The sequence below is a fragment of the Ambystoma mexicanum genome, chromosome 2p (assembly GCF_040938575.1).
Source record: "Ambystoma mexicanum isolate Mex_15411 chromosome 2p, UKY_AmexF1_1, whole genome shotgun sequence".
In the NCBI taxonomy this organism is placed as follows: Eukaryota; Metazoa; Chordata; class Amphibia; order Caudata; family Ambystomatidae; genus Ambystoma; species Ambystoma mexicanum.
The window spans coordinates 521771652-521790992 of record NC_090923.1 but is presented as its reverse complement, the minus strand read 5'-3'; the positions used below and the strand labels follow the sequence as shown (position 1 = coordinate 521790992).

Sequence of the window (19341 nt, the reverse complement as noted above, 5' to 3'; positions counted from 1 at the left end):
CCAACACATGGCCTACAGTCCCGCGTTCCCACAGGTGTCCCGATGAAAATGGTACCTCACATGTGTGGGTGCACCTACCTGGGCGCCAAGGGGAAAGCCTAAAACACTGGTAACCACAACTCTTTTCGCACAGCAGGATTGCAGGATTTTGTGTAATGTGCACACCATACACATTTGGGCCTAGGGTGTGCAAGCCACCAAGGAAAACTCGGAACCCCATTCATTTCTGAAAACAGGACACCTGTGGGAATATACAGCGGTCTGACTTGCACAAATCGGGCCAGAATTTATTATCCAGAATCCCCGACATGGGTTTCATCTAAACGAAACCACCTTTTATTTAGCATACACCGGGGGCATGATGAGAAAGGAGAGACTGTCAGATGTACTTGTCAAGCATATGACATGATCTATCAGGGATTAACTCTAGTGATTACTGGAGTAAAAAGAGAAATCCCTCTTAGTGGGATTGTCTTCCCTAAACTTTCCGAAGACCTGCGTCACTAAATTCTCCAAGAACTTCTTTTGAAGTTCTTTTGAAAGGCAACAGTAGTTTATCCAAGAGAAGGTATTTAAACCTTTGGGCAATCCAAAGGACTTCTCTGTGACACTGCACTGAGGGTGCGGTATGTCACAATGCAAAGAGTTTATGCCTATGGAGTTGGTCAGACTCCAAAACCAAAAGAAACAGAGTCCAAATAGAATAAACATACACGCGAGTGAGAAAAAGGGCTCACTCACTCCAGGATAAAAATGAAAAGTGCTAAAGCCCAGCAAAAGAGCTTGGGGCCTCTAAGGTAGAAGGGAATTAACCAGAAATGAGAATTCTCCCTAACAGAGTCATGAATAAAGATCCAGGTTTTTGTGATGGCAAGAACGGAAACTGGAGGGTGATAAGAGTGGAAGTGGTAAGTGATGTAAGACAACTTGTTAGAGAGGGACTTTGCATTCCAGAGGCCAGAGTGATAGAAGGTGGGGGAGAGGAGGTGTTGTGAATTAGGCGAGGGGGATAGATGAGGTTGGAGATTGTGTGAGCACGAAAGTGTCTTATTTGAGAGAAGGAGGGAGGGAGAGAGGGAGAAGGAGGGAAGGAGAGGGAGAAGGAAGGAGAGGGAGAGAGAGGGGGAGAGGCAGGGAGGGGAGAGGCAGGGAGGGGAAGCGGAGGGAAGGGAGGGTAGCGAAGGAAAAGGGATGGAGAAGGAAGGAAAGGGGATGGAGAGGGAGGTGAGGGAGAGAGAAGGAGGGAGGGGGGAGTAGGAGTGAGGGAGAGTGTGAGGGAGAGATGATTGGCTGAGAAAAGGTTCTGAGTTTGGCTAGAGGTAATCAAAGACAGTTTACAGACCAAAAACAGCAATATTCCTTCGTCCTGCACCAGTCATTGGGAGGAAGGATCCGTATGTGTGGAAGCAGGAGTCAGTAATGGGTGAGCTTGGCGAAGTCCTGGCCCTAGGCCCTTGGCCCTTTCCAGACCAAACGGGCCCAAACAGTGAGCTGCCCTTTGCTGCTTTTGTACCTTCTTTGCAAACGCCTAGGGGAGACTTAAAGGGATGGTCTAGTAAAAATTTGTATTTAAAAAATAGATAGGCAACATAAAAAATAAAATACTAGCATTCTCCGTTTTAAAACTTCCTATGTAAAATTTTGAGCTATTCAAGCTCAAAATTCGCAAAAGCAAGCACATGGGCGCATCCATTTTGTGAAATGGATGCCCCGCCTGTGCTGGCTTTTGCGGCACTAATGAAGGAAAAGCCAGCCAGCTGTAGTAAACAAAAGCTACCGCTGGGTGGCTTTCCCTTCATTAGTGCTGTAGGCGGAGGACGGGGACCGGAGACCAGAGCAGGAAAGCTGCAGCTGAATCTCGGTAAGTGCTATTTATTTATTTTTTTTAAAAAAGCACTAGCTGCGCTGGAGGAGCCCGGAAAACTTAGAAATAAAACCGCAGCTTTAAAAACGTATTTATGTTTGCAGTCGCTTTTGAAGCAACCGCAAACATAAATACAACGTTATTGTGTTGGAAAACGCTGCGGTTTTTCTTTCCAGGTTTCTCAGGCTCCTCCGGCTCGGAGGAGCCTGAGAAACTCGGAAAGAAAAACCGCAGCGTTTTCAAACACAGCCGCGTGTGTTTCTGCCTGCTGTGGCTATCACTTTGGGTCTCCGGTGCTGCAGCACCGGAGACCCAAAGTGAAAGCCACAGCAGGCAGAAACACAACACGGTTATGTTTACATGCCGCGTAGTGTTTCTACCTGTAGCTGATTTCCCATTTGGGGCTCTCGGGCTCCCCGTGGGGAGCCCGAGAGCCCCAAATGGGAAAGCAGGTTCAGGCAGAAACAACGCGGTTGTTTTCCGCAATGCATTTCACAAAATGGATCCGTGGGGAGCCCTAGAGCCCCAAATGGGAAAGCAGATTCAGGCAGAAACAACGCGGTTGTGTTGGAAAACGCTGCGTTTTTTCTTTCCGAGTTTCTCAGGCTCCTCCGAGCCGGAGGAGCCTGAGAAACTTTGAAAGAAAAACCGCAGCGTTTTCCAACACAATAACGTTATATTTATGTTTGTGGTCACTTCAAAAGCGACCGCAAACATAAATACAACGTTGTTAATGCTGCGGTTTTATTTCTAAGTTTTTCGGGCTCCTCAGCTAGTGCTTATTTTAAAAAAATAAATAAATAGCACTTACCGAGATTCAGCTGCAGCTTTCCTGCTCTGGTCTCCGGTCCCCGTCCTCCACCTACAGCACTAATGAAGGGAAAGCCACCCAGCGGTAGCTTTTGTTTACTACAGCTGGCTGGCTTTTCCTTCATTAGTGCCGCAAAAGCAAAAGCCAGCACAGGCGGGGCATCCATTTCACAAAATGGATGCGCCCATGTGCTTGCTTTTGCGAATTTTGAGCTTGAATAGCTCAACATTTTACATAGGAAGTTTTAAAACGGAGAATGCTAGTATTTTTTTTATGTTGCCTATCTATTTTTTAAATAAAAATGTTTACTAGACCATCCCTTTAAGGGTGGCAGTGTGTCACATGTCCCTCTGGGAGCCAATCGGAGTGCTCCAGATTGCTCCCACACATGCAGGCAGAGTCCTGGGTGTTGGAGCTTAGCTTTGTAGGCAGAACCCAGAACTTGGCCAAGAAGAAAAAGGCCCAACAAGGCTGCTACATTGGCCATTTTATATCTGCCCACACTTTAGGGAAGGTGTACCCTCATGCTCGCTAATTGAAATTTAATTTCTGTACAAGAATTAGGAAAGTGATGTTACCTCGATTCCCTTTTTTTGGCAAATCTCTAGATCACATTTCTAGCCGGCTACATATAGTGACTAAATATTTCTATTAGTAGCCACTGGACCCATGGCCAATATAGTACTTTTATGGCATTTCAAGTTAGGCATAGCCACAGTAGTAGCGGGTACAGACAGTTGTAATTCTGGCAACCACCGACCTAGGTATGGGCCTGTGAGTTGGGGTGATTGAGATGTACAGGGTTGGAGCAACACGAAAGGTTGCACTGTCCATTACCAGCCACCCCAGATTCCTGCTGCTCTTTTGGCATGTATGTGCCTCTTCATGTGCAGCCCTACAGCCCTACGATTGGCAAACTGTGGCTAAAAGCAAACACTGTTCATTAATAGCTCACGCCCAGTTGGCAATGCTGTACATTATGTTGCTAAACTGACTTAACATTGCCAAACATACAGTTTTAGGATGCAGATTAAGCCTATGGTGGAAGCAGTCTAGTGTCCAACGTATCTCCCATGATGGGGGAAGGGAACATGTAAAATCCCCCGTCTACCATCCATTCACAAGCAAGTTGTAACAAATCAAGCAACATCATTAATGACTTCATGCAGTTGCTATTTAATGGAACCAATAGAAGAAACATTTATAATGAACTGAGTGTTCAGGTCACACATTTTCAGTGAATCTATATTCCAGAATTCCCAACCGTGCCTAAGAGAACAACACATGGCAACTAATTACCTTTGAAACATTAACTGTTGTTCGATTTAATCCGGCCAATGACTTCCAAGTAAACGGTCTTCGCGGCGAACCATGATAATGGTCATCAACTAGCTCTATGATTACAGAGTAGCTGAAATACAAAAAGGTGGCACATTGACATTAAAGTAGTTACTAAAATGTGACAGAAATGCTAAAATTAAACTTTGCAACAACTGGGTAGGTTACTTTTGTGCACAATAATCACATTCCATCATTTGTTGATTGTGCATGTCACTAGAGAAGGGGACAGGCTCATGAAAATCACGCCACACCCGCTACAAAGTTAGGAGACTGGTTCCAACTGCTACGCCACCAACCCACAGTTGCAAGGAAAAGCTCGAGTATTTAAGCAAAGCAATAACAAAAATCAAAGACTGGGCACAACCTCCCACCACCTTAGAGGAACTCATTAAAACCGTTTTATGTTTTTTGAACTTTGACAATTTGAACATAGCATTATTTGACTAGCAAACAGAACCTCCACCAATTATGAAACTACAATATCATTTATTCACATGTGGAGGAAGTGAAATTCCCAAAACCAGGGCACACTATCTTCAGTGCTGGAGGGGCTACCTAGTATCCCCTGTGTCTAGAAACTCATGTAGCAGTCAAATGCCACCCTTTTCTATCGAAATAGCTGGTGGCAGTGGTTTTAGAACAAACTACCATCATTTTTCCCAATCACGAACACCGGTAGCTAAAAATCGCGGGAGCCATGTTTTTCAAGATGGCGCCTTTAGCCCCTTTAGTGAAACAGGTCCCAGTCTTCTTTTTTCACCATTGCTTTTTAGAAAGGTCCTTCTAGTGTTTGTCTCTGCGCACCAGATCAGGTTTGGTCCCTTTGTTTCCATGCCTTTGGCGGGCTTCAGGACTGGAGACCGCCTCTGGCATCTGAGTGTCTGGAGTGGGCAGGAAGTGAGGGAGGTGCTCGAATCACCCTGTGCTTAGTCTCCTAGGAGACCCAAATCCACTCTGGCGTGATTGGCTGGCTGGCTGTCGGGCAAGGACAGCCTCCCTGCTGGGTGAGTGGCACCAGGCTGGAATGAATGGGAGAAAACTGTTTAAAAGGCGAGTCTCCTGTACTGGAAAGCAGAGTCGACCACTGGAACGAAAGAACCGAAGATGAGCTGGAAGAGGACGGCTGTTGCAACTCCTGGACCGTTGGTTTGCCATCTCAACAGAGAAGCCCCTTCAAGGACGACTTCTTCCTTTGAGTTAGTGGGACCAATCAACTCGTAAGCCACCTGGATGCCATTCTCGAAGCTGGTTAAGATTAACCAGGGGGAAGGACACCAGCTTGTGTGCTTGAAGAACAGCTACTATAACTGAAGTGACTCCATTTTGTCAGCGTTTTCCGACGATCCCGTGCAGTGCATAAGTCCCCCGACGTCCTCCCTCTTGTCCCCACAACTGAGGCTCAGGAACAGTAAGATCTGCACGAACTGCCAGGAACCAACCTCTTCCTCTTCAGCTGCATCTTTTGCTTCCTACTAAGGTACTGTGCCAACCTGATTGAGAGAACGCTTCTCTTGCGGTGAAAGTTTGTGGAACTTTCCCAACTTGCAGTCCTAATCAGCTTGTGACCCAACCTATGATTTTTTTTCATACAAACTACTTTTGACAACTTTGGCAAAGACTTTACTGTTTACTTCAAGAACTGCTCTTTCCTATCCAAGACACTAGCCCATTGACTTTGGCCTATGCCTATTGAACAGAATCGAGTCCTCTAGTGAACTATAACGATTTGCACTGCCTAACAAAGTTGTGTGAGCTAGTCTGCTAACTTGTGCCTTTTTACTCCCACTGAAAGTAACTGAAATGTCATTTTGCTCCTATTTCAGGGGAGCGCAATTTGTTCAGAAACTCAATGGTTTGTTATTGAAGTGTGTGTGCGTGTAATATTAAGTTGCCTCCTTCTAGTGAAAGTTTTCTAAATGATTGTGTAATAAATTAATAAGTGTTTTACCAAGAAACCTTGAGTATAAGTGTCTACTTGAACCACTGTGATTGTAAAACCTCTGTGTAACCTCTTGTACTGCTCACGTTCCCTCTTGAAATAAGCCCGACTGCTCAGCTCGCTACAACAAAACTGTGTAGTACAGACTTATACCAAAGGTTGGTTTTTTGCTTACACCTGTAGTCCTAATTGTATGTGGTGGTCTCAGAGGGTACATGCAATTCTGCCTAACAATATTCTTCAAACACGTCATGCTGTGACTGCTACAAAGAAAGCATTAACTTGATAAATCAGTACAATCTTTGCCTACAAATGATCAATATTTATTAATTTAGCGCCGCAGGCATTATCAAGCCTATAAGTATTGTTTATCAAATTACAGCATTCACAAGTCACAAGCACAAAGACTGAACAGGACAAGATTGTCACATATGGACTTAGCTTCTATTTGTATTTGTGGTGGGGTAAATCAGCAAGAAGTGAGGATCCTTGGACGAGTCAGATCACATGACATCACAAAGCAATTTTTAACGTCCGAGTGCGGTTTATGGAATAATCACCCTTTCTACGGGCTGGAATGGGTGGCAACGGCACAGGGCCCGAGATAATAGGCCAGAGCACAGCGAGGGCCATTATCGAGTGTCCCCAGTAACGTTACCACCCATGCCAGCCCATGGAACGGGTGATTATTGCTATTAGCAGTGATGATAGCCATGTATTTTGTATGAATGAACGGCACACCATAAGGAACAAGTTACTTACCTGTAACTGTTGTTCTCCAGCATGGGTCTGGCATGGATTCACATGCTCATGAATATTCCCCGTCGTCAGGCTGGGAATCCTCGGTAAAGAAAAAATCAGTATCAGTTTCGTTTCTGATCTGTCTTTCTTAGTAGTAAGCAATCACTGATCTCTGGGTCATACTGCCCCCAGCCAATGACTGCCCTCTCCCTAAGCCCCTCCCCTGGCAGCCGTCCTCAGATTTGGTAGCACGTAAAGTGGCAGTATGACCAAGTGAAGAGCCACAGAGGGGAAGGAGGGAGCATGGGGTCTGGCTTGGATTCACATGCTCATGAATATAAGAATACATAGCAGTATACACATGCACAACCACAGGAGGTGGCAACAGGCTCAACATTAAGCAATACAACAACTCAACATTAAGCATCTCTTACCTCCTCACCAGGCTCACCTTAAGCGAACAGGTTGCGCAGCACTGCTTGGCTGACCCTGGACTCCTCCCTGGAGTCCCGATCGACGCAGTCGAATCTTGTGAAGGTGTGCGTCAACCTCCACGTAGCAGCCCTGCAGATGTCCAACAGGGGCACACCAGACAGGAACGCTGTGGTAGCAGCGATCGCTCTGGTCGAATGGGCTCTCGGACGGCCGGGCAGCAGTCGGTTTGCCAACCGGTGACAGTGCATGATGCAGCCGGAGAGCCACCTGGAAATGGAAGCCTTCGAGAGAGCCTTCCCTTGAGTCACAGGTCCAAAGTTCACAAACAGCAGTGATGTCTTCCGAAAACTCTTTGTGCGGTCCACGTAGAACTTCAGCGCTCTAGCTAAGTCCAGCGAGTGCAGAGTCCTCTCGGCCTGCGACGAAGGCGACGGGAAGAAAACTGGCAACACCAAGGGCTTGTTGAGGTGGAAGTCCGACGGCACCTGGGGCATAAAGGAGGGGTACGTCCTCAGCACCACCCTCGTGTCGTGAAAAGTCAAGTATGGAGGCTTGCAAGATAGGGCCTGGATCTCTCCCACTCGTCGTGCGGAGGTGATGGCCATGAGAAATGCTGTCTTCCACGACAGGAACTTCAACGGTGCCGAATGCATAGGCTCGAACGGGGGCCTCCATGAGCCTGGTCAGCACCATGTTGAGCTCCCACGCCATGGCGGCGCCCTGCACCGGCGGGAACGATCGGAATATTCCCTTCATAAATTCCTTCACCAGGCGATGAGACCACAAAGACACCCACCCTGTAGTTCTGGTGTATCGTGAGATGGCAGTCAGATGTATCTTGATGGAGGCGTGAGCCAGTCCAGCTTTGGCCAGCGACAGTAGGTACGGCAATACTTGAGGAGGCCATAATCCGCAGAGGGTTAATCTTCTGTGCATGGCACCAGACAGAGAACCTCTTCCACTTATGTCCATAGCACTTGAGAGTTGAGGACGCCCTGGCTTTTGCAAGAACCTCTCTGCAGTCAGCTGGGATATCGTATCCTCCAAACTCTAGTGCTGCAGAAGCCAAGCCTGCAAGTTCAGCGACTCCGGGTCGTGATGAAAAATGGCGCCTCCTTCTCTGGAGAGAAGATCTGCGTCCGTCGCCAGCCTGATAGGTGGGGACGCTGACAAGTCCAGAAGGTCCGGGAACCAGATCTGTCTCGGCCACGCCAGTGCGACGAGGATCATCCTGCACCCGGACCTCTTGAGCTGGTTGATGAGACGGAGCAGCAACGGCAACGGAGGGAACGCGTACAGGAACAGGCCGTCCCAAGGGAACGAGAAAGCATCACCCATGCTCCTCGGCCGTGTGAACCTGCTGGCGAACCTCTGGCACTTGGAGTTCGTCACCGTCGCGAACAGGTTGATCTGGGGTTTGCCCCATCGTTGAAAGAGCCGATCCACCTTGTCCTGGCGTAGTTCCCACTCGTGGCAAGAACGCAGCTCCCTGCTGAGTGAGTCGGCGATGGTGTTTTTTATTCCTGCCAGGTGGAAGGGAACCAGAAACATCCCCTGGGCGACGGCCCAGTGCCACAGATCCTGGGCCTCCTTGGATAGGGCTGGGGATCTGGTGCCTCCCTGATTCCGGATGTAGAACATCGTGGTGGTGTTGTCGGTGAAGATCCTCTCCACTTTGTCCTTGAGGGATGGAAGGAACGATTTGAGCGCCCAGAACACGGCTCGTAGCTCCAGGATGTTGATGTGGAGAGACCTCTCCTCCGGGAGCCAGAGGCCTCTTGCGTGGAGATCTCCGGTGTGGGCCCTTCATCCCTCCAGGGAGGCGTCCGTCGTCACTGTCTCCTGATACGCCGGGGTCTGAAAGTCTGTGCCTGCCGTGAGGTGCGCACGGGTACCCCAGGGTGGCAGGGAAACTCTTGGCCCCGAGGCAGCCTCCACTGGCGTAGTCTCTGCCGGCTTCGCCAGGGCCGCTGCAACAACCTCGATAGAGGCCTTTGCCGGTTGGATCAAGGCCCTCACCACCTTAGGTGCGTCCTGGGCCTTGGCTTCGGGGGGAGGGTCATCCCTCGCTCCCCCTCGGCTCCCTTCGAGATCGACCGGGGCCTCTCCAGAAGCTTATCCGGGTTCTCGGACTTCCTCTTCCCCGAACCAGAGCTCTGGCTCGTGGTTGATCGTGCCGGGGAAGTCGCGCCCTGCTTGGCAGCAAAGAGCCCGACCTTTCGGCCCTCCGGGTGCCCGCGGTGCTCGGCCTTCTGTTGGGCCCCCATCGCCGGGGTGCCCTCACAGGACTTAGAAGACCGCTCAGACTTTTTCTACTCCTGCTCACCTGCTGTGCCCTTCTCCAGCCAGGCGGCGAGGCGGGAACAACGATCTTGCTTGGTCCTTTCCGCCAGGTTCTTGCAGAACGCACAGTCCTTCTCCACGTGTGTCTTGTCCTCATGAAGGCAGTAGAGACATCTCGAATGCTCGTCCTCCTTGAAAACATTTTGCAATCCGCATCCCGGGCAGCTCCTGAACAGCTTGGATCCGGGAGTCGAGCTTCCCTTGTCCTAGCCCATGTCCGTTGAGGTAGGCCTCAGATCTTCTGGAATCCTCCAAAAAGCGCAATTCGACGAAAACTTCACCCTTGAGGGGCGTAGAAGAATTCCGAAACGGGTCCCCGTTATCGGAAGTAGAAACGGTGGAGCTTGAGGCTCGATTAAACCGAAAAAATTAGAAACCCTCCTGAAAAAGCGCGAAAATGCAGTAAAAGCTCGAGAGCTAAAGCACGAGGACTCCCAACACTTGAACATGCAGTAAAAATCTGAAGATGGCTGCCAGGGGAGGGGCTTAGGGAGAGGGCAGTCATTGGCTGGGGACAGTATGACCCAGAGATCAGTGATTGGTTACTACTAAGAAAGACAGATCAGAAACGAAACTGATACTGATTTTTTTTTTTTTTTTTTTTTTTATAAACTCTTTTTTATTAGGCAGCGTGGCAGCGAAACAACAGGCGAACAGCGCCCAGCAGGTACAAATTGACAATACATATCATGATACAGTCATGCGGAGATTGCACATTAAATGATTAGAAAAGCAGAGTTTACAAACGACATGTGGGGAGGGGAGGCTGACCAAAGTAATATGGGAAGTGCTCTCAGACTAGTGAGAAGCAGCAGGTGGAGGAGAAGTAACCAGAGTCATATCAAGGTCGGACAAGTAGGAGCGAAATCTAAGCCAGATGTCCCTGGGCCTGGAATGGGTAGGTTGCATGCGGGACCACATTTCCTCGGAGTCAGAGGCCCATGTAACCGCCTTTAACCATTGGGCATGTGTGGGGGGGAAGGGGCGAAGCCAGCAGAGCAGGATGGACCGAACCGCTAAGAGCATGCAGAGGCCAGTCAGTTTTTTGGAATCACGAGGGAGACCAGGGAGGTCATGGAAGAGACACAGTGCTGGAGAAGGATCGATGGGGTGATCGAGCATAGCAGACACCGTTGAGCAAACCGCTCCCCAGAATTGTGAGAGGCGGGGGCAGGACCAGATCATGTGGATGTAGTCCGCATCATCCTGCCCGCATCGAGGGCAACTAGATGGGTGCTCACTGGACATGCGATGCAATCTAACCGGGGTATAGTGGAACCTATGCAGCACTTTTAATTGAATGAGCTTAAATCGGGAATTAAAGGACACCCGGTGAGTGCGGTCGCAGATATGTGCCCAGCGGTCATCTGATATTTCCACCCCCAAGTCCCTCTCCCAAGACCCCCTGAGTTTAGAAAATTCTGGAGAGGATCTGGACTGCAGCATGGAGTATAGCCTGGAGATTTTACCTTTCATGGGTGAGGGGGAAGTGAGTTCCTCAATGGCCGGGTCGTCCGGTGGTAGCGCAGGGAATGTCGGATAATTACGCTTAAGGGTCTTACGGAGAGACGCGTACTGGAGCCAGACACTCCGGTCACTCCTCAGGGGTAGGGGAAGATCAGACCACTCGATGAATATGCCCTGGTCAAACACGTCTCGCAGTAGCTCGTAGCCTGCCTCGGCCCAGCGGCGAACAGTAAGTGGTGTGACCTGGGGGACCCCCGGGAGAAAGTTCCAGAGGGGAAGGTTGCCGTGGAAGGCGCGGGCTATGCCAAGCAGCTTCCATGTTTTGGCTAATGCAAGGGATGTGCAGGCGACCGGACTCTGAGTCCAGCACCTGGGGAGCGGGTTGTATAACCAGAGAGCGGATATCGCGATCAAAGGCCGCAAGTTTCTCGAGTCGGACATGGGGGGGGGGGGGGGTCAGCTGTATTAAACCAATGGGAGACATATTGGATCTGGGATACTAGCCAATATTTGTGAAAGTCAGGGGCGCCAAAGCCCCCCCTGGTCATGGGGGTGGATAGGGTCTCATATTTAAGCCGGACCGCTCCCGAGTGCCAAAGGAAGGTGTTAATTGTACGAGTCAGGTCACGAAAAAAATCTGCACCTGGCCACAAGGGTACGTTGGCAAACTTATAAAGCAGCTGAGGTAACACCACCATTTTCAATAGGCCCATTCTGCCCGCGAGAGAAATCGGGAGCTTGTCCCAGGCTAGGACCTTGGCGGACAGAAGTGTAAGGTATTTCCGGAAGTTCTCTTTGAGGGTTAGTGCCTGTTGGCGCGTTACTGCTATCCCTAGGTACGTGAATGTGGATTGAGCCCATGTGAATCCCAGAGTATCAGGGGGGGGGGAGTGCATTCCGTGAGTGGGAAAAGGGTGGATTTCGAGCAATTCACCCTAAGGCCCGAGACCCGGCCAAAATAAATGATATCCTCCAGCACCGGAGGCAAGTTGAGGGATGGAGAGCGAATGAACAACAACGCGTCATCCGCATATAGGGAAACTATGTCCGCTCTCCCGGCAGTACGGAGGCCTCTGTGGGCATGGCGATGGCGAAGCATGTCCGCGAAGGGCTCTATGGCAATTGCAAAGACCAAGGGAGAGAATGGGCACCCCTGCCTTGTCCCCCTGGCAATCCCGAAAGTAGGAGAGCAATGGTCACCTGTACGGACCCTACCCACGGGGGACGAATAAAGTAGCTTGACCCAAGAGAGAAAGGAGGGACCAAATTTACAGCTCTCGAGAACCCGCCAAAGGAACTGCCATGAGACCGAATCGAAGGCCTTTTGCATGTCCAGCGTAGCCGCCACGGCCTGAGTCTCTGGGCTAATCCTGTCAATTATATTAAATATGCGCCTTAAGTTCAGGGAGGTGGACCTCCCCGGGACAAAGCCCGCTTGGTCGGAATGAATGATGGCCGGAAGAATGGGAGCCAGCCTGAGAGCCAGGGCCTTTGCGTATATTTTGGCGTCGCAGTTTATAAGGGAAAGCGGGCGATACGATCCACAATGCGAGGGCGGTTTGCCAGCCTTTAGCAATACTGTAATCGTGGCCTCCCGCAGTGAAGGGGGGAACACACCTGTCTCGACCGACTCCTCCCATACAGCCAACAGGTGGGGAAGGAGAAGTGACTTATAGGATTTGTAAAATTCGACTGGGATACCATCGGAGCCGGGAGCTTTCCCCGAGGATAGGGAATCGATAGCATCGGAAAGCTCTTCCAGTGTAAGTGGGGAATCAAGAGAGCCCGCAGCCTCAGGGGATAAAGTTGACAAGGGGAGGGATTCGAGAAAGGAGTCGATTTCTTCCACTGATACCTCATCCGTGTTGGAGTATAGGGACTTGTAAAAATAAAAGAATTCCGTGGTGATGTCCCGGGAGGTGACGGCCAAAGAGCCATCCAGTCTCTGGATCCCGAGAATGTGTGGGGAACCGGTCTCGTATCGGATCAACCTCGCGAGGAATCGGCCAGGGCGCTCGCCCTCCCCGTATTTCCGCGCGATACCAGGGTTGTCCAGAAACTTCTGTTCACGATCAGCCAGGGAGCGGAATGCATCCAATTCCACCCCAATGGCCGCTAGGTTACCCGGAGAAGAGTGAAGCGAACATGCGGCCTCCAGGGTCGAAAGCCTGGACTCACTCTCGGCCAGGCCTCTCCTGATCGATTTGAGGACTCCGTTTTCCTTGGAGATCGCAATCCCTCTAATATAGGCCTTGAAAGATTCCCATAGTATGGCTATTGATGGTACCGAGCCTGCGTTTATCTCGAAGAACTCTTCAATAGAGTCCTCGAGCTCGGAGTGAAACTCTGGGTCAAGAAGGGCGAGGGGTTTCAGTTTCCAACAGCGGGACCGGCCAGGATCAGGGGCCCAACCAACGGTGATGGTCACTGGGGAGTGGTCCGACAAGGTTCTGGGTAAAATCATTAACTGTTTCACGTCTTTAACCAAGACATTGGAGATCACCCAGCGGTCAATTCGGGAGTATGAATCGTGGACTGAAGAGTAAAATGAGTAAACGCGGGAGTCGGGATAAAAGAACCTCCATGCGTCCACCATGGCCAACCGGGGTAGAGATGATAATGCAGCATAGGCTGCCCTGGAGAGATGACGGGGCTTGGTCCCAGATCTATCCAGGGCCACATCGAAGATAGTATTAAAGTCCCCCCCCCAGAGAATTGGAACAAGGGGGAAGCCATCTAGAAGGGACGTGATCTGTCTATAGAACTCGGGATCATCAAGGTTGGGACCATAAATGTTCAGCAAAACCACTTCTTTCCCTTGAAGTGTGGAATGTAACAGCACATACCTGCCCAGGGGGTCAATATGCGAAGAGATGAGGGTGAACCGGAGACTCTTGTGAATAAGGGTCATGACCCCACGACTCTGCGTAGAAAATTCTGTGAAGAACCTATGGGGGCCCCAGGTTTTGGCAAAACGCACACATTGTTCCGTGCGAGCGTGTGTCTCCTGCAGAAACAGGATCTTGGAGCCGTGGCGCTCAGCCTGCAGCTGGAGCTGCCTCATCTTTCTATAGTTCCCCAGCCCCCGGACATTCCAACTCATAAAGGTTAAGTCCCCCTCCGCCATAGATGTGGTAGTGGTATAGTCAAGAAAAGTGTCCAAGACCAATGGGTGAGTGCTGCACCCCCGTTCGCCCACGCCGCCAGTGCCAATTTTCTGAGAATAACACCCCAAACATGTCCCACCCCCACCCACATTCCCCTCCCAAACAGAGGAATGACAATCCCAAACCCCTTCAACCAGAACCAAACTAGAGGCATCATCGCCTGGGGGCCTGTAGGCCGGGCTGACCGCTGCGCTCCGGGCCGCAGCAGGACCAGTAGAGCTCAAGGTGCAACTGCAAACATTGAATGTAACTTAGAGAAGGTGTCTTGCACTCAGCAGTATGGCACATTATTGAGATAAAAGGGGAACTTGAGCAAGCCGAATCCGGGAGGGAGGATCAATGCGGTGCCGGTGTCGGGGAAGGGCCGAACTCGGCCGCGCCCCGCAGGGCCCGAGGGGGAAACTGCTGAGTTGTGTACAAGAGAAGGAAGTCAGCCCGGGAAGTGTTCGTCAATAAACTTGGAGGCCTCTTCCGGGATCGTGAAGAAGAACACCTGATTAGCATGTTCTATGCGCAGTTTGGCGGGGTAAAGCATGGCATATTTAATGGAATGATCTCGCAGTCTCCGCTTCACATCCTGGAAAGTCTTGCGTTCGCGTTGGACAGCAGCCGAGAAGTCGGGGTAAAGATGAATCCTCGCGCCCCCCAATAAGAGCTCGCCCTTGACCCTTGCAGCCCTGAGTAGAGTATCGCGATCCCGGTAGTTCAGGACCCGGGCGATGATGGGACGAGGCGGGGCTCCGGGTCTGGGTTTTGCGGTAAGGGCAAGGTGCGCCCGCTCAATAGCGAAGTGTGGGGAGAGCTTGGGCGAATCCAGGAGAGACATTAATGTGTGTTCAACGAAGTCCTCCATTGGCTCATGCACCTCGTTCTCAGGGATCCCGATGATGCGAAGGTTATTGCGTCGTGAGCGGGACTCCAAGTCCTCGTTCTTCTTCTCCACCGCGAGGACTCGGTTCGAGAGAGCGACAACCTCGGAGCGCAGTACCCCAAGTGCGTCCTCGGCGGAGCCGACCCGTGTCTCGACCTCAGACACGCGGCTATCGGTCCTCTCGATGTGGGCTTTGATTGAGGATATTGTGCCGTTCATATCATCCAGTTTCGAGTGTAGGGCAGTGAAACCCTCCCTGATAAAGTCCATCATGCCCTGGGCTTCAGGTGCCACTGCGGATGCAGACGCCACAGGGGCCTGTTCAATGGGGTCCTCTGGGGATCTCGCAGCTGCTTTCGCGAACATGTTGATGGAGCACTGCTTCCTCGCGCCCCCCTTGGTCATTTTGGCAGTGGTGATGGTTGAGTAGAGTGAAGGGGAGCCTCCAGTGGTCCCAAGAGGGAGACAGGGGGGATCCCAGGCCGTGCAAGTCAATAATCCAAGTAGGGTGCGTGACAAGTGAGGGGAGCAGGGAGTATCGTGTCCACGAGGCTATGCCGGAGAAGTATAGGCTGCGGGCTCCCAGCCAAACAGGAAAGTGTGGAAGATACCCAGAGATGGAAGAGTAAGGACCAACGGTATTGACGGAACCCTTCTGCAGAGTATCACTACGGGTGGAGCGGCAATAGCCTCAAGAGAAGTGAGAGGGGGGGAGGCCAGCTCCCAGTGCACAGTAGGGCCAGACAGAACGAGGGATTCCAGCCGAGGTAGACACAGTATGAAGCTGGTATGAGGCCCCCCAAGGGGGGGGGAGCAGGAGCCGAGGCCCAGAGCAGGAGAGCCAGGAAGGGCAGGGCTCACCGGGCAGAGCTGGTCGTCGTTGCCTGTGGGTCTCAGAGCCCCTCGCCGCAGAGAGTAAGACCCGCCATGGAGGGGCGGTCCCAGAGTCCCGGGGGAGGGTGGCAGCAGGTCCGGTAGATCAGTGGAGCCTCCCCGGCCCGCACCCGAGGGCCACGCCGCTCCAGCCGCGCGGGGTGCGCAAGCAGTGGGGGGGAAGGTCCCCGCAATCCTCCTGCTGGGTCCCCCGGGAGAAGAGTAGAAGATCCACGAGCCGGCCGAGGGCTCAGTCCAGGCAGTCCACCAGGCACGGCGCACCCCAGCCCGCCCAGCACTAGGGGAAACGAGAGCCCGGTCCCCCCAGCCGACCGCGGCGGCAGGCGGAACTCAGCGCGGCCCCCAGGCGGCCCGCCCGGCCGTGGAACACAAGAGGGGGGCCAAGGACCGGAGGATCACCAAGGCAGCGGCCGCAGGATCGCCTCCGGGGGCAGCGAGGACCCGCGTGGCCCGTATCTGGACGCCGGAGGGGAAAGGCTCCAGCGACCCCCCCACAGGCCGAGGAAGCGCTCCGGGAAGGGCGAGGAGGGCCCCAGATGTAGTAGAGGGGGGGGAGTGTCACAGGCCCGACGTCCCTCCAACCTCTCCGTCCCAGTCGGAGCAGCAGCAAAGCCGGCGGGTCACAATCCCGGGCCTCCGACGGCCCCGCCGCCGAAAGGGATGAGGCACACCGGCCCCAGCCGATGCCCGGCAGATGTGGAAGGCGGCGCTGCAGGACCCCGGGCGGGTACGATCACCCTCCGCCCGGGCCCAGTCTTAGGCGCGCGGGAGCTCCGCAGGCAGGGGGATGGGTATTACGGACCCGGGGAATGCCCTTCCCGACTCCGATTCGAAACAGGATCGGGGCCGCAGGATCCCCGGAGCCGCAGCAACAGAATCGTGTGCCCCGTACACGGCTGCAGATAGGGAAGGTGCCAGATATCAGGATTATGAGGTCCGCTCGCCGCGGAGCTCACGCATCAGGCGGCCATCTTGCTCGGCGCACAACAGCGCCCCCTGCTGATTTTTTCTTTACCGAGGATTCCCAGCCTGACAACGGGGAATATTCATGAGCATGTGAATCCATGCCAGACCCCATGCTGGAGAAATACAAAAAACTGACAAAGATGGCCAGCACAAGAAGACAGAGCAGCATCAGCGCAGCTGAAGGCATCAAGTGATTGGGGGTGGGGAGGGAAGGGAAATAAAAAAAAGGAGGTGGTGGAGGGCAAGGGAAGCAGCAATTGGTTTGCTCGGAGCGCTGGCTTGGATAGTAAAGCCCAGGTGGAAGGTTAAGCAGTAAGCAGGTCTGTTGAATTCTTCTTTCTTTTGACACAGTGGGTGTGGTCTGCATTTATGTATGCTCAGCAGGTTTATTCTGGGAACCATCGCAGTAGAGGTTATAAATTAGACCACCATCAAAGAGGATCCCAAATTTGCGAGCATCTGCCAATGGGGTGAGGATATCGGGTGTAAAAGGTATCAAGAAGGAGAGGCATTTGAAGTTGGTAGGACTTGGCTCTAAAAAATAAAAGATTAGCATTGATATGTCAGATGGCAGAGAGGAAGGTCCGTGTTGCAGGAGACAATTTGGATGTTGTCGGGAGGAGTGACTTGTGACAATCCCAGTATAAAGAGTCAGATTATATAAACAGCAGGATAGACATACTCCTCATAGTGAAAGATATTGGAAATGGGTGAGTAACAATAGGACAGTCATCCAACAGTGTGAAAGTAGTTTGGTCTGAAAAGGATGGTAAGGGAAAGCCCAGACTTCATCTGATCAATCGGGTTTTAGACTGGCTAAGAACCAAATGAAGCAAAGCCAGTTATCTTTATGAAATTATCAGGGCGAAATTAGCAAACAATGCCAATGTTCCTTTCAAGCTGGATGAGAACAATAAAGTCTGCTAAGATCTGTGTGCGTTATTTACTTTCTAGAACAAAGAAATCTCTTGAGTTCTGTACACAAATAAAATATTGCACGGTGTAGGTAGCCAGAAGCATATATTTCATGGGTGACTGCTTCATTTCTGCTCCTTTTTAAATACCAATTATTATAAAAAATGTTAAAAGGAATCTGTAGCCAGTACTGCAATACAGGCCAAAGTTAATAGAGACAAGCCCAAAACGAGACCGAAGTTCTTGTTTTTTCTGTACATCTAGTCCATAGTATGCTATATCACCTTTAGTGGTGCTCTATCCTTGACCGTAACACGAGTGTGCTGATCTGCCATTATAAATCAAGCAAGTGTGGACTGAGTTTGTATTTATTTATTCGGCATTTGTAATGCGCTTATACATCATGAAAGGGGAACAAAAGTAAATAGAAAACTGATGACCAGGAAAGGGGCGGTCCTACTGGGCCTTGTGAGCATTCAGAACATGCAAGTGCAGGGACCTGAATTATTTTCTCGATTGCTCCCCACATAGGGGGCTGAGAGTGTGGTTATGTGCCCTCATTGTGAAAATTGATATGCAAAATACGGCGATCCATTCCAACAGTGTCTCCAGTTTGTTTATAGTGGCAAACCCCACTGAACTATTCCAGCTTTAGGGACATTGAACATGCATTCGGCTTCACCATAAATACTAATCACAGTACGTAAGGTACACTCAAAAAGCACTTTCCTGGACTTTTAAATGAAAGTCCAGGGAGTGCATTTTAAAAGCTTAAGTTTCTTATCTAGGCATGGGCGAAATATTTACTCATATGGGGATTATATTCACCTACACCCTACAGAAATCTACATACTTTTCTCACCTAGTGTTCCTACTGAGGTTGTACCCTGGGATTCCAACTTTACTGCATTAGTTGCTGCCAAGGATATCAATTATGTGGCTGCCATTGAAAAAAAACATGGCAATACATGAAGAAACATCAGTAATGTCAACGCACCTTTTCAATGTTCTCCTTCTGAAGGCATCATGAAGTAGACACATTAGGTAAGATTTTCATATTTATGATAAATCTTCCTGACCGGTGTCAACCCCAGAACGTTTTGCTTGGACTTGGTAACTATTTCACCTTGTCCCTAGGTGAAGGGGATCTTTCCTCGGTCACCTAGTCTTTTACTCTTTATGGGTGACCTTTTATGTCTCTCCATCGTGTATGGTTGGAGTTGTAGTTTCCTATAACCTATGGGCTTAGGATGGGTTGCCCCTTTGGGCTCCCATGTTAATTTCTCATTCATATACTTGGGTGAACTATGGTTCCCTAGCAAAGAGGGATTTTCATCCCCTTTACATTTTTTATAAGTGAGCCAGCACACATCACCTTATGTGGAGTGCTGGCGGGATAAAATGTATCCCCTTTCTTACTTACCTGGAAACAATTTTTACAATTGCATGTTTACTCTAATGGCTGGTGGCAGTGTAACTACTTTTAGTCACTCTGACTCGCAGGCTGTTAATGCAAAGATGGGCCACCATTTTGCTAAAATGGTGGGCTCCTTTTTTCACCATTTATTGTGTGCTTGTTTGAGATCT

General features: G+C 50.8%; 1 protein-coding gene across 4 annotated transcripts in view; it reads right to left on the bottom strand.

The window, feature by feature from the left end:
- Positions 1-19341, bottom strand: part of TSEN2 (tRNA splicing endonuclease subunit 2) — a 270669-nt gene that overhangs the window by 46715 nt on the left and 204613 nt on the right. For all 4 annotated transcript variants that reach the window (XM_069643934.1, XM_069643933.1, XM_069643935.1 and 1 more), the window contains one exon: positions 3975-4086. In XM_069643934.1, coding sequence (XP_069500035.1) covers positions 3975-4086 — 112 coding nt within the window. The remainder of the gene's footprint in view (positions 1-3974; positions 4087-19341) is intronic.